This window comes from Typopeltis vanoorti, chromosome 10, assembly GCF_054136105.1.
Source record: "Typopeltis vanoorti isolate ZY-2024b chromosome 10, IOZ_Tvanoo_1.0, whole genome shotgun sequence".
NCBI lineage: Eukaryota > Metazoa > Arthropoda > Arachnida > Uropygi > Thelyphonidae > Typopeltis > Typopeltis vanoorti.
Window position 1 is genome coordinate 24,129,065 of NC_143558.1, and position 13,968 is coordinate 24,143,032.

The 13,968-nt window shown below is 37.1% G+C and overlaps 1 protein-coding gene across 1 annotated transcript in view; it reads left to right on the forward strand.

Annotated features, from left to right (window-relative positions):
* BckdhA (Branched chain keto acid dehydrogenase E1 subunit alpha) overlaps nucleotides 1-13,968 on the forward strand; it is a 120,632-nt gene that overhangs the window by 26,983 nt on the left and 79,681 nt on the right. The window contains exon 2 of the mRNA XM_090398675.1: nucleotides 4,629-4,814. Coding sequence (XP_090254801.1) covers nucleotides 4,629-4,814 — 186 coding nt within the window. The remainder of the gene's footprint in view (nucleotides 1-4,628; nucleotides 4,815-13,968) is intronic.

Genomic DNA, 13,968 nt, shown 5'->3' on the forward strand with positions numbered 1-13,968 from the left:
AAGGTAGATCCTGCCTTAGCAATCTATTAACTATCCATAATAGAATAACATCAGAGTTGGACAAAGGAACGGGCTACACAGTGGTACTTCTGGATTTTGCTAAGGCTTTTGACAGGATACCCCATAGAACACTGTTACGCAAATTGGAGCAGATGGGAATGGATATTAAATTGGTGATATGGATAGGAGAATGGCTCAGGGAGAGATACCATAAGGTGGTGTATGGAGGAGCCGAGTCCAGAATGAGGCAGGTGACCAGTGGTGTGCCTCAGGGCTCTGTGCTTGGGCCAATGTTGTTTAATTTGTATATAAATGATATAGGAAACGGCTTAAAGGGAGATATTCAGTTGTTTGCTGATGATGCAAAGTTGTGTAGTGCAATAAAAAATCAAACTGATGTTGAAAGTTTGCAGGAGGATTTAAATAAGCTGGTAAAATGGGCAAAAGAAAATGGATGTCAGTTCAATGTGGAAAAGTGTAAAGTCTTGCATTTTGGGATTAAAAGATTACCAGCTGTGTACTACATAGATGGAAAGGTACTCCAAGAGATTGATGAGGCTAGGGACTTAGGGGTATTGGTAGATAAGGAGATGAAGTTCAGAGGACACATTGCTAAGGTGTCCAAGATTGCACATAGGATTACTTGGTTGTTGAGGAACACACTGACATCCAGAGATAAAGAGGTTATTATTCCCCTTTATAAAGCATTGATACTTCCACATTTGGATTACTGTGCTCAGGTCTGGTCACCTGGATTCCTTGGAGAGGGTTCAGAGAAGAGTGACCAAGTTGGTGAGTGATATAAAAAATGCTCCCTACATTGATAGATTGAGAGCTTGTGGATTGCAGAGATTGGCTGATAGGCGAAGAAGAGGGGATATGATAGAAACATTCAAATTACTAAAAGGTTTTTATAGGATTGATGCAGGGGAAATGTTTCAGCTGTGTGATAGTGATGGAAGAACAAGAGGTCATCTCTGGAAATTAAAGAAGAGTGTGGTTAACAAAGGTGTCAGAACAAGGTTTTTTGCCTGGAGGGTGGTGAATGAGTGGAATTCATTGCCTGACTTTGTTGTGAGCTCTTCATCTGTAAATGAATTCAAGAAGAGATATGACAGATATTGTTTTGCTAGTTTGGGTCTCCCGCGATGAGTCTACTGACTCCATGGAGATACCCGTAATAATAATAATAATAATAATTTTAGAAATTGACGAGAGAACTTAAATGTGCAAATTCAGCTTTTGAGGCAAAATGTAGATATAGCATGGAGAAAGGGAACTAGATGATGCATACTCTGAAATTTCACCTTAAAAATGTTTCACAGGTATTCAAGCTGTTACTAGATGTTCTGTAGAAATGTGTGGTAGACGATGTTGTAATGTTGGAGTGCATTGTTAGTACAGGTAGTGTAAATAACTCCAAAGCTCATTATGATAGACATGTTGCTGGTTGAGTGGGCCTCCCATGATGAGTCTGTTGACTCCATGGAGGTTATAAAAAAAAATAATAATATGATTATTAAGGATTAATAAAGAAAAAAGAAAAACTGGTTCTTGTTGAAGACCCAAACAACAAAGGAGGAAATGAATCATTAACTTACAGAAATGTCATAGGAAAATTTGTAAATGAGAAAGAATAGGCTAGTTTCATACAAAATCAGGATTGTAAAGACAAGATTTATACTTTAAGACAGAGAACTGAGAAATCATGAGAATATAACAATGTAGTTCTGGAAGAGGCATATGATAAAGCCGAGAGAAAGATTTCTCTTGTCTTCTGGTGGATCTTTATCATACCAGCTTTGGAAAAACTGTTCAGTATACTTGGGTTAAGTGGAATACTTTATGGAGCATTATACAGTCTGTACTTAGGTTGTAAATTAGTGATTAGAATTGGAAAATATGCTGGAAGATGGTCTGATATAAAATCAGATGTAAGGCAGGATTGCATACCTCTTCATTGTTATTCATCATTTATATGGATAATTTTAAAATGGAAAATGGCATTATATTATTATCTTATAGAGCATAAATAACAGTGCAGAACATAAAATATTTCAGTTATTTAGGCACAAGTTTTAGTGAGATGCCAAAGTAAATATGGCAATAGATAACATGATGGGCAAGATATGGTGGGAAATCAGTTGAATAAATTATATAGAGTAAGAGAGAAAATTAGCAGTATACAGGATAAGTTCAGGATAGTTGAACTTATTATTATTATTCAGGCCTCCATGGAGTCAAAAGACTCATCGTGGGAGGTCCTTCCTAAGAAACACAAAGTCTATCAAGGCTCATCGAGGGAAGATCCCCCCCCCCTAAGAAACACAAAGTCTATCATATCACTCATTGACTGTTCTCCATCTGGCAATGCATTCCATGATTCAACCACCATCCATGCAAAGAAACCACTCCTCATCCTCTTGCTCACAGTTTCCTTTTGTAACTTCCAGGGATGGCCTCTTGTCATCACTCCTTCCCGCTGTTCAACCAAGCAAAAGAACTCCCCAGTGTCAACCCTGTAACCACCTCTCAACAGTTTAAAAGTCTCAATCATATCACCTCTCCTTCTTCTATCCACCAAACTCTGCAGTCCACATTCCCTCAGCCGATCCTCATAAGTATCATTGTATAGTCCTGAAACCTTTGTTATCTGCCTTTGTACACTTTCCACAGTTAATTTATCACCTTCAAATCCTGGGGACCAAATCTGAGAACAATAGTCCAAGTGTGGTCTGATCAGGGTTTTATACAACGGAATGATAACTCTTTTATCTCTGCAGGTCAGTGTCCTTCTCATTATTGCAGCAGTCCTCTGTGTTACCTTCACCTTTGCAATATGTCCCCTAAATTTCAGGTTTCTATCAATCATCAACCCCAGATCTCTTGTCTCCCCTACTTCCTCCAGTATAACTCCTCCCATAGAGTATGCAGTGTCCCATCGATGTTTCCCAAACCTCAAGACCTTACATTTTGCTGCATTAAACCGATACCCCCATTCGTTTGCCCATCTATCAGTTGTTTGTAGATGATGCAAAGCTGGGAAGGATTATTAGCAATACTGCAGATGCAGCAGCCCTGCAAGAGGATTTGAATAACTGAATATCCCCTTGCAATCTACTGACAATGTCATTGATATAAAGGTTAAACAATATAGGTACCAGTACTGAGCCCTGTGGGACCCCACTTGTAACCCTCTGCTTCCTTGAAACTGCCCCACCATACACAACTCTCTTATACCTATCGGACAGCCAATCCTGAATCCAGTTGACCAATCTGACATCCAGACCCATGTGCTGCAACTTAAATATCAGTTTATCATGTGCACCCTGTCAAATGCCCTTGCTAAGTAATGGCAGTATATGCCTTTCCCTCATCTAATGCTCTTGTAACTTTATCATAAAAGGCTAGCATATTGCTAAAACAAGAGTGCCCCTTCACAAATCCATGTTGACTCTCACAGATAACATTACCTTCATCTGCCCAATGCTGTATATGGTCCTTCACTACTTTCTCCAAGATCTTACTAACTACTAATGACACACAAACTGGCCTATAATTAGACACTTCCAGTCTGCTACTGCCCTTATGCAATGCACTATCTTACCTTCCTTCCATTCCATGGGCACCTTTCCTGCAGCCAGACTTTCATTGAAAAGCCAGGTCAAAGGCACTGTCAGTTCCCTAGCATATTCTCTCAAAACTCGTGGTGAAATACCATCCAGTCCCAAAGCTTTACTGACATCCAGAGTACTCAGTATTTGAAACACTCTCCTCCTGTACCTCTAAACCTTGAACCTGCCCTATCCCTCTAGCATTAAAACTGACTCCTCCAGGATGAAATACTCCAATAAAGTGTTCATTGAACAATTCTACTATGTCCTCTGCATCAGTCACTCTATTCCCATTTTTATCTCCCAATATCATTCTTTCACAGTCATTTCTCCTCCAACTGGCCACCTATCTAAAAAAATTCCCTAGGATTTTCTTTGGATCTTAGGGCTAATCTCCTCTCTTATTCTAGTTTCGTCTTCCTTACCATACTAGTCACTCTTCGGGCCTGTGTCTTATACTCTTCATGCATCTTTTCTTCACCTGTCTCCTTATATCTCTTCCACAACCTCTTTTTCACATGCAATTCCTGTTTAATATTTTTTGTCTGATATGAATTAATCTAATGGTTAAACACAATGGAAATGCAGGGAAACAAAAAATTAAGATGAAGATCAAAATTGAGATGGATTGATGCAATTAACAGTGCCTTAAAAGACTGAAATGTAAGATCTTGTAGTATGTTTGAGTTGACAATAACATATTAATTTGGATGAAAATTGTTAATAGGAAGCTAGTAATGATGTAGCCTTAATTGTATTGGAATGCCCTAGTAATAACCTGTATATCCTTTTATAATGATGATTAATAATTACTGCACTGTATTGCATCCCCTTACATTCTTATCCACTTTCCTCATGGAATGTAGAAGTTTCAGGGTTGATATTTTAGTTATATTTATGTTTCAAGTTCCATCTGGACTTTTGATTGATCATTGTTTTATTTCAGATATGTATCATTACATATGACTGTAATGAAAATTACTTATTATAGCATTTTTTTCCCTTCTCCCATAGTATGAAAGTTCTACCTCGCAGCATATTCCAAAACTTGAGGAAATTGATCGTCCTCAATTTCCTGGTTCTCGTTCAAGATGGACAGAAAAATTAGAATTTGTTCAACCTGACATTTATGATGGCATTCCTGTATATCGAGTTATGAATAGAGATGGGAATATAATTGATCCATCTCAAGATCCAAAGGTATATTTATAAATTTTGTTCTTCTTTAATATTTGATTAAAATTAAATTAGCCATGCAACTGGCCATATGGATAAAATACATCGCTCCGCATACACTTCGTATCCATCATATATTTCAATGTAATATCAGTGGTATTGCAATTTTAATATGCACTTTGCATCCATGGTAACCTCGATGTCTATAGACGTCATGGCTGGTTGGGTGGTTAATATATATATATATATATATATATATATATATACAGTCAAGCTTGGTTATAAACAAGCACCAGGAGGTCAACAAAAATTTCTTATTATAACCATTACTCATTATATCAGTGTTGAGTTAAATCTACGTCCTATTGGTTTTTTTTTTTAATTTTCAATAATTTGATAAAAAAAAATAGATTCAAAAAAGTATTAGAGAGAAAAAAATAATATAATTACATACCTAGATATTATTTGTATGAATAAGCTTGTATAAACTACAATACACTTAATATTAAACAGAATTTATTTGTCCATAATTTTAAAACCATACACTTAATACTAAAACCTGGTTATTTCTGTGTAATTAAAAATAATACTGATTAATAATAAACACGATTTCAATTATCTTGCCAGCCATTGTTACATACAAAATCATTGCATCCAAATTGTTTAGCAAGTTTTCTCACTTCAGCCTTTAAGATCAAGCCATCTGTTGAGAATCCAATACTTATTTGTGCGGTGAACATTGAAGCAATGCTTCACCAACATTTGTAAGCTTGCACTTTCTAAATATATATATATATTTTTTCCCCTGGTGATGTTGTTTTCCAGTGCCAATATGCAAGCATCTTTATTCTTCTGCAATGTAGCTGCTGTTTTTTTCACACCATGTTCTAACTCACAAATAATTTCAACTTTTTTTTTTTTTTTTTGTAGAGACTTGTTTCCAATGGAAGGGTTTGTTTTTAACTGATTTTATAGTTTTATTATTATTATTATTTCGGGCAACTCCAACAAGGAGTCGACAGACTCATCAAGGGAGGCCCTAACATCATGTCAAGAACAATTATTTGATATTCACACAGTATCTATCATACCTCGCCTTGAACTCATTCACGGTCATAGCACCCACAACACACTCTGGCAGCTTATTCCACTCATTCACCACTCTCCAAGTAAAAAAGCTAGCTCTAACACCCCTGCTAACCACATTCTTGCCCAGCTTTCATGTATGGTCCCTAGTCCTCCCACCACCAGTCCTATTCTCAAAAATATCTTCTGGATTAATCTTATAGAAACCCCTTCAGTAATTTGAATGTCTCAATCATATCATCCCTTTTCCGCCTATCAACCAATTTTTGCAACCCACAAATCTTGAACCTGTTCTGATAAGGTTCATTCCACAGACCTGCTATCATCTTGGTCACTCGCCTCTGGATCCTCTCCACTTCTTTCCCATCAAGAAGAAACCCTGGTGCCCATATCTGGGCAGAGTAGTCTAGATGGGGTCTTATCAAGACTCGATACAGAGGAACAATAACTTGTTTGTCTCTGCTTGTTAAAGTATTTTTCAGCAACCAAGTGATTTGATGAGCTGATTTAGTCACTTTTGCAATGTGCGCCCTAAACTTCAACTCCCTATCCACCAACACTCTCAAATCCCTGGCCTCATCAATCTCCAGGAGTACGGTTCCACCAATGTGATATACTGTTGCTAATCTTTTCACTCCAGAATGCATAACCTTCTTTGCCACATTAAATTGACATCCATTTTCCCTAGCTCAGTCCTCCAAACTATCCAAATCATCCTGCAAAATTTTGACATCCTGTGCACTCACAATTGCTCTACCCAACTTTGCATCATCAGCAAACAAGTGAACACTTCCTCTCAGATCCTTTCTATATTGTTAATGAACAAATTGAAAAGTAGTGGTGCAACAAAACTCTGTGGCACACCACTAGTCACAAGCCGTCTTTTGGACTCCACTCCAGAATAAACCACTCTCTGGTATCTCTCCATCAACCACCCTCCTATCCATCTCACCAACCCTATATCCAACCCCAACTGCTCCAGTTTACTGATTAGAGATCGATGTGGTATCCTGTCAAAGGCCTTGGCAAGGTCCAGTAGAATCACTGTAAACCCATTACCCTTATCCAATTCAGCCGTCACTTTGTTATAAAACATGAGCAAGTTACTGAGTTCCTCTAATCCTGTATTCTTCTCTTGACTAATTTCTCCAAGACCTTGACAACGATTCCTGATATGCTAATCGGTCGATAATTCACAACAGCAGTCTTGGAACCTCCTTTATGCAGTGGAACTATTTTCCCCTCTTTCCACCCCCTTGGGACTAACCTAGACCCAAGACTCAAATTAAATAAAATGGTCAAGGGTACTGACAATTCTTTAGCCGCTTCATGTACGACACGAGCTGGTATACCATCCAATCCCACAGATGTATTGACATTGAGGTTTTGCAATAGACTACTCACCTCCACTTCATTCACCACATATAATCTATTGGTCCATTCATTTCTGCAATGTCACCACCTGGATGATATATTCTTGCAAAGTGCTCGCTCAAGTGATTCGGTTACCTCCCTACCATCGGCATTCTTTAAAATCATTCTGCCATATACATTTTTTCTTTTGCGTGCAACATATTGAAAAAACTGTTTAGGATTCTCTTTAGCCTGCATGGCCAATGTTCTTTCGTAATCCTTGTTTGCTTTTCTTACCACACTCGCTACCCTTCTGGCCTGTGCTTTATACCGTTCATGTGCCTGCCGGTCACCTTTCTCCTTAAATTCCCTCCATAGTGGTTTCTTTTTTTGCAGCTCAAGCTTAATGGTGTTATTCATCCATTTAACCCCTACTTGATTTATTATTTGGACTCTAGGTATACAGTCAGCCATTGCTTCATGCAAAAACTTCTTAACTGCCTCCCATGCACTATCAACTTCTAGCCCTTGCAGTGGTACATGCCATGGCACTGAACCAATCAATCTCCTAAGCTTGTCATACCTACCAGCCCAATAATTCCACATGTACCCTGTCTTAATTGTAAATTTCACACCTTTAGTCACCTCCCAAGTCAAGACCCTATGATCACGCTCACCAATTGGTGGCAACGTGGTCATATTCGTTACAGCCAAATTCTCAGATGCAATTACTAGATCAAGCACTCTCTGACCCCCTAGTATTTTCCATTACATGCTGTTGCAGATAGTTATCCCTTAATAACCGCATAAAATCCAATTCCTTCCTCCCATGTGTCCTCTCCTCCTTCCAATCAATGTTACCATAGTTGAAATCTCCCATAATAATTACCCTCCTTCCACTAATTTCTTCTATTTGCTTATGCATACTATCTCCACCATCTATTCCATCACCTGGTCTATAGCAGCAGCCAACTGTATATTTTGTTCTGCTAGTTTCAATCTCACACCAAATAGCCTCAAATGTGCTCTTTTCTCTATCCTGCAGTTCCACTTCTATTCTTCTTGGCTGTAGCTCATCAGCTATCATCAATAACACTCCTCCCCCCATTTTATTCTCCCTATCACTCCTGAACACACCATACCCCTCACATTCAATTCCACTAGCTGTGTCATCTTCTGTCAGCCATGTTTCACTAATGCCAATAACCTGTGGTCTGGAAGTGCCAACCAAAGTCAAAAATTCTTCCTTCTTGTTCCTAATACTTCTGACATTTGTATACATGAATTGCAGAAGCCGATTTGTCCCATCCCTATTTTGATGCCTTATACTAACTGTCCCATTCTGATTTGTGGTCTTTCCTACTCGCTTGGGCATATTACACACATTCACACACTCAACTGTCTCCCTAAAATCTGCATATCTACATCATGGTTGTGGCAGTGTTTGGGTAAAGTGAGGGAGGAGAGCCAGAGGCTAGACACTGGAGAGGTAGCTAGAGTGGAGATGGTTTCTACAGGCAAGATAGGTTGTAAATTGCCTATAATCCGATGCAGGTGGTTATAAAAGCTAAGTCACTCCTTTCATTTTTGTCTATTCCAAGAACTACCCCTGAGCAATTAAGAATTTTTGCAGAGTGTATGGTATATTGGTGTAGTATGCTCATTATAAAAGTGAGCAATTGCATGAGAATATGCATAAATTAAAATCATTATGGCCTTTTGCTCACTGTAGACATGATCTCGTTATTTCCATGCTTGTTACAACAAAATTCAACTCTGTGTGTGTAAGCATGTATGTGATGATACAACAAGAAGATTTATATCTTGACTAATTATTTTAACTTGGTGAATTCCAGTTGCTAACCCCTTCTTAGAACCTTTTTAAATTGGCCTTTGGTTGGAAATATCTGGGTTTGAATCATCTTGTCTAGAGCTTTTCAGCTGGTGGTGAGTTATCTGGTCTTATACAAAGGTGCAAGGGTTTTTCATATGTTTTTTCAGTTCTATCTGAAAAACAGAACTGGCCATGGTCTCATAGCCTTAGTTGCTTGGACTATAATTCCAATTAAACCAAACCAGGCCTTTATCTAAATATTTCGGTGTGATGAATACCATTAGATAAGGCTGTGAAACATAAGCTTGGTGTAAGACAAAGGTGTAAAATCAGGTGTAAGACAAAGGTGTGCATTGTATTATTTCCACTCTTATTTATTCATTATCTGTATGGATCACATTATGAAAGAGTCATTAAACCTGATATTAGAATCAGCGATATCAAATTTAGCGCTTTGCTTATGTATCAAAAGGCTTGGTTGTTGTTGATTATTCATAATAGTGCTTCACGGTATTCAACAATAGGATAAGATGAAAATACAAATTGATTTATTGAATTACTAATATTTCTCTAGTTCTCTACTTAGCATCTTCAGAGCACAAATATAACTGACAAGACACAAGGACTACACTAAGAAATAGTTTAATTTGTAATTGACACAGAACTAATGTCCTCACAAGGCATCCTTTTTTACAGTTAACTGTAAAGTTAATTTGCAAAAGTTGGGCTACTTGGTCTCAGAATGACCGTCTTCCAGATTTTTGCAAATTAATGTACATACTTGTTGAGGTTGTGGGGGGGGGAGCTTCATAGCAGATACTGATTCTAAAAATAGTCTTTCAGACCTATAGCAACTTCTGTTTAAAACTGATATCGTCTTCCATTTAATCTTACATGAAGGAGTATCCAGTGTGTAGCCTTCTAGTCCCAACTTTCCATAAATATGATCATGGATGTAATTTTTTCATTCTTCAAACTTGATGTTAACTGATCTACCATGCCACTTTTAAACCAACCACGCATCTTCATCTGCTTTCCTAAAGATAACCTCATTCTGTTTCACATCCTGGAGTGCATAAAGTTGCTGCAATTTTGTCTACTTTGGACAGACTGGGAGATCAGTGCTGGTTAGAAAACCAGTGAAATATTAGTAAGCTCAATAAATTAATTTTTTTCATCTCTTGGTGTTGTTTATATAATGAAGCATTGTTATGAATTAACTTGAATTATGTTGATGATGTACTTCTAAACACATCCAGTGCAAGTTTCCAGAATTCTCTAACTTAAATTGATTAATAGCTGCAGCAGATTTGGAATGAAAATCAGCAGATAGATCTTTTTATGATTAAAACTATGAAAATAGGGAGGAACATGAAAAATTTTAGCTCCATTCTGAATGGAGAACCTATAGAACAATTAAAATATTTCAGCTTATTAGGTATAGTTTTTAGTGAGGATGGAAAATTAAATACAAATAGATAATGGCTGCTATAAACAAAATAGTTTTATATATAATATGAGAGAAAGTAGCCAAAACATTATACTAACAGTATACAAGATAGTGTTTAAACTAGTTTTAAGTTATGGATCTCAGAGTTGGGTTAGAAATAGAGCACTCAGAGACTGGAGACCACAGATATGAGGGTTCTGAGAAAAATTAGGGGTGTGAACAGATAGCATCAGTGGCAGAATCATAATTATTAAAAATGAAGATATTAGAAAGGAACTTGACATTGTTAGCATTCAAGAATGTGGGAGTAGTGCTAATCCAAGGTGATAGGGTCATCACTTAAAGAGAAAGTGAGAGGAAATGTTAGCAAAGATAGACCACCCAGAGGAAGACTGTTTAATTTGCACATAAATGATGTAGGATATTATTGAAGGGAAATATTCAGTTGTTTACTGATGATAAGTTAAAACTGGTCTTACTATATTATATTTGTCTTAGAATATTTGAAATTTTTATTCTTCTATATGTGTTTTCTATTCTATTTCTATTCTTCTAGATGTTTCAACGGAAACATCCAGAAATGTTGTTAAGAGGCTCCTTTTTTTTAGTTCTGTTGTTCCTTCTAAGAGCAAAGGTTGGTCGATTGGCTCACGCAAAAAATTAAGCAAGTTTGATCACGGTTAGTAGTTGGAAGGTGTCAGTCATTGGCACACTCTCCCTCAATGAGTCTTTGGACTCCCTGGAGGCATCAAATAATAAATAAATAAATAATAATCTGAATTCCTGAGTATTTAAAATTTATGACTTTTATTATTTTTCCTTTTATTTCCAGCTTACACTTGATTGGTTGCCTACTGATTACAAGTGTTTTAGTTTTTCTGGGATATTTCCATAGTGTGTGTGTGTGTATTTTTTTTGGCAGCTCTTTGGAAATGAAATACTGTTCTTTGTAAATTATCATTTGTGTCTGCTACCATTGCTGTGTAATCTTCATAACAGACTAGATTTGCTATATTATCACTTTTTATTCCATATAAGTTATCTTTTAGTTGTGTCATTACACAGTCTTGCTATAAATACTGTTACATCTTCCACACCCCTGCACTGCCCACAGAATTGTGCAAGCCCAGTTCGATTGGTGGCACTGTGTGCAGCCAAAATTTGTGTGTTTGTCAATAGAAAGAGAGAGAGAGTTGTCTAACTGTAGCACTTTACAAAGTTGGAACATGCTAAAAACACTTGGGATCAGTAGGATGTTGGTGTATCAGACTATTAACCATTATAATGATATAGAATACGTATCTGACTGCCAAAGAACAGGTCAGCCATGCTGCATTAGGATGCAGAAGCTTGTGAGGGCTGTGAAAGCATGCCTCTGCCATAATCCTGCAAGAACATAGAAAGTGATGTCATGAGAGATATATTATCAAAGATAATACCACTGTTGTCAACCCAGTTCTAGATCCTTGTTCTCACCACCCTCTCCAACACTTAAACCACTACACCTTACATGCAGATTGACCTATAATTTGATCCCTGAGTTCTGTCATCTTCCTTATGAAGTGGTATAATTTTGCCTTCCTTCCACTTATTTGGAACTTGATCCAGTGTAAGGCTCATGTTAAACAAATATGTCAAGGCATATTTCAACTCCTTTACACATTCTTTCAGAATACTTGGTGATATATCAGCCTTATTAACATCAAGTTTGCTCATTTCCCCATATCTCTCTTCCTCACTACAGTCAGTCTCTCCTCATCATCATCCACTGTTCTCAAACTCCATGATGTTTCATTCACAAGGATGAAAGATCTATATAAATTGCCCATTAAATGCCTTAATTATATCCTCTGCAGCAGTTGTCCTCATACCATTTTCTCCAATCAATGCTATCCTACCATAATCATTCTTTTTTTTTGTCTGATATTAGAAAACGTAAACAGTCTTCCGTAACAAACTCTGCCCCATCTGGAAATCATCATTAATATCATTAAAGACAAAATTAAGACTATACCATGCAACCAGTAGATCCATCTTCTTGTATGGCTCTCAAACCTGGACAATAAGCACCAAAAAAACTACAGATCTAATTAATTCCTTTGGAATCACATGTCTCAGACGGATCCTTGGATACACTTGGTCACTGTCACTACCTCTGCTGTGCTAAATCTGGCTAAGCAAGAACCACTTGTCAGTATAGTAAAAAAACTACAACTCAGGTGGCTTGGGCATCAACTCAGACATCTTAGTCTCACCCTTTTTGGAATTCCTCATCCTGTACAAATCAGAAGATGGCAATTGCAGTAGAGGAAGACCATGCAAACAATTTTGGCAATACATATGTGAAACCATCAATAGGCTAAACTGTAAAACTCCATTCTTACATTTACCAGTTAGCTCAAGATAGAGAGACTTGGAAGAAAATAATTTGCAATATTTAATTTTTAATATAAATCTCTTTTCCCTTTTCACATTGTATCATATTGTGAATAAACTATGATGATGATGCTGGCTACATATCGAAAGAACTCCTTAGGATTTTTTTTTTTTTTTTGACTTCATTAGCTAACTGCTGCTCATACTACACTTCTTTCTATAGTTTGTGTGATCCTTACCATCTGAGTCACCCTCCTTGCCTGTTTTTTGTACTCTTCATGGAATTGATTATTACCACTCATTTTACGAGGGTGGTCTGAAAAGTTCTCGGCCTCAACCATAGATGGCAACACTATCGGCAAGGTTTTTTTTTAAAATTGGTACATCTGTCATAAGCATTCATGTGAAATTGCAAGTCATTTTATCAAGTAGTTTGTTTTATACAGCTGTCTGAAGCAAAAGCATTGTCTGTATCCCTTGAAATGGATAAAATTGAGTATCATGCAGTTATAAAATTCTTTATAAAAGAAGGTTTAATGCCAAAAAAATTCATTCAAAGTTCATAAAAGTTTATGGGCACTCTTCTCTTTCATTTTTGATAATTAAGAAATGGGCTGCCAAGTTTAAACTTGGGTGTACCAGCATTAAAGATGATCCATGTGAAGGACGTCCAAAAAGTGTAACAACACCGGAAATCATTGCTGGCTATCCAGTACAATATGGTACTGGATGACCAGCGAGTCAAAGTGCATGAAATTGCTGAGACTATAGGCATTTCAAAAGAACATGTAGGATATATTTTGAATGAAGAATTGCAAATGAAAAAGCTTTACACAAGATGGGTGCTGCACTTGGTCACAGCAGATCAAAAATGCACTCGCATGAAAATCTCTGAACAGTGTTTAGAGAGTTTTAACGAGAATGAAACTGATTTTGTGCATTGATTTATTACTGTGGATGAGACTTGGATTCACCATTACACACCAGAATCCAAACAGCAGTCAAAACAGTGGACAGAAGCCAGTTGTTCAGCACCAAAGAAGACAAAGTCGGTTATTGTTTAACCCTTTTCATTATCT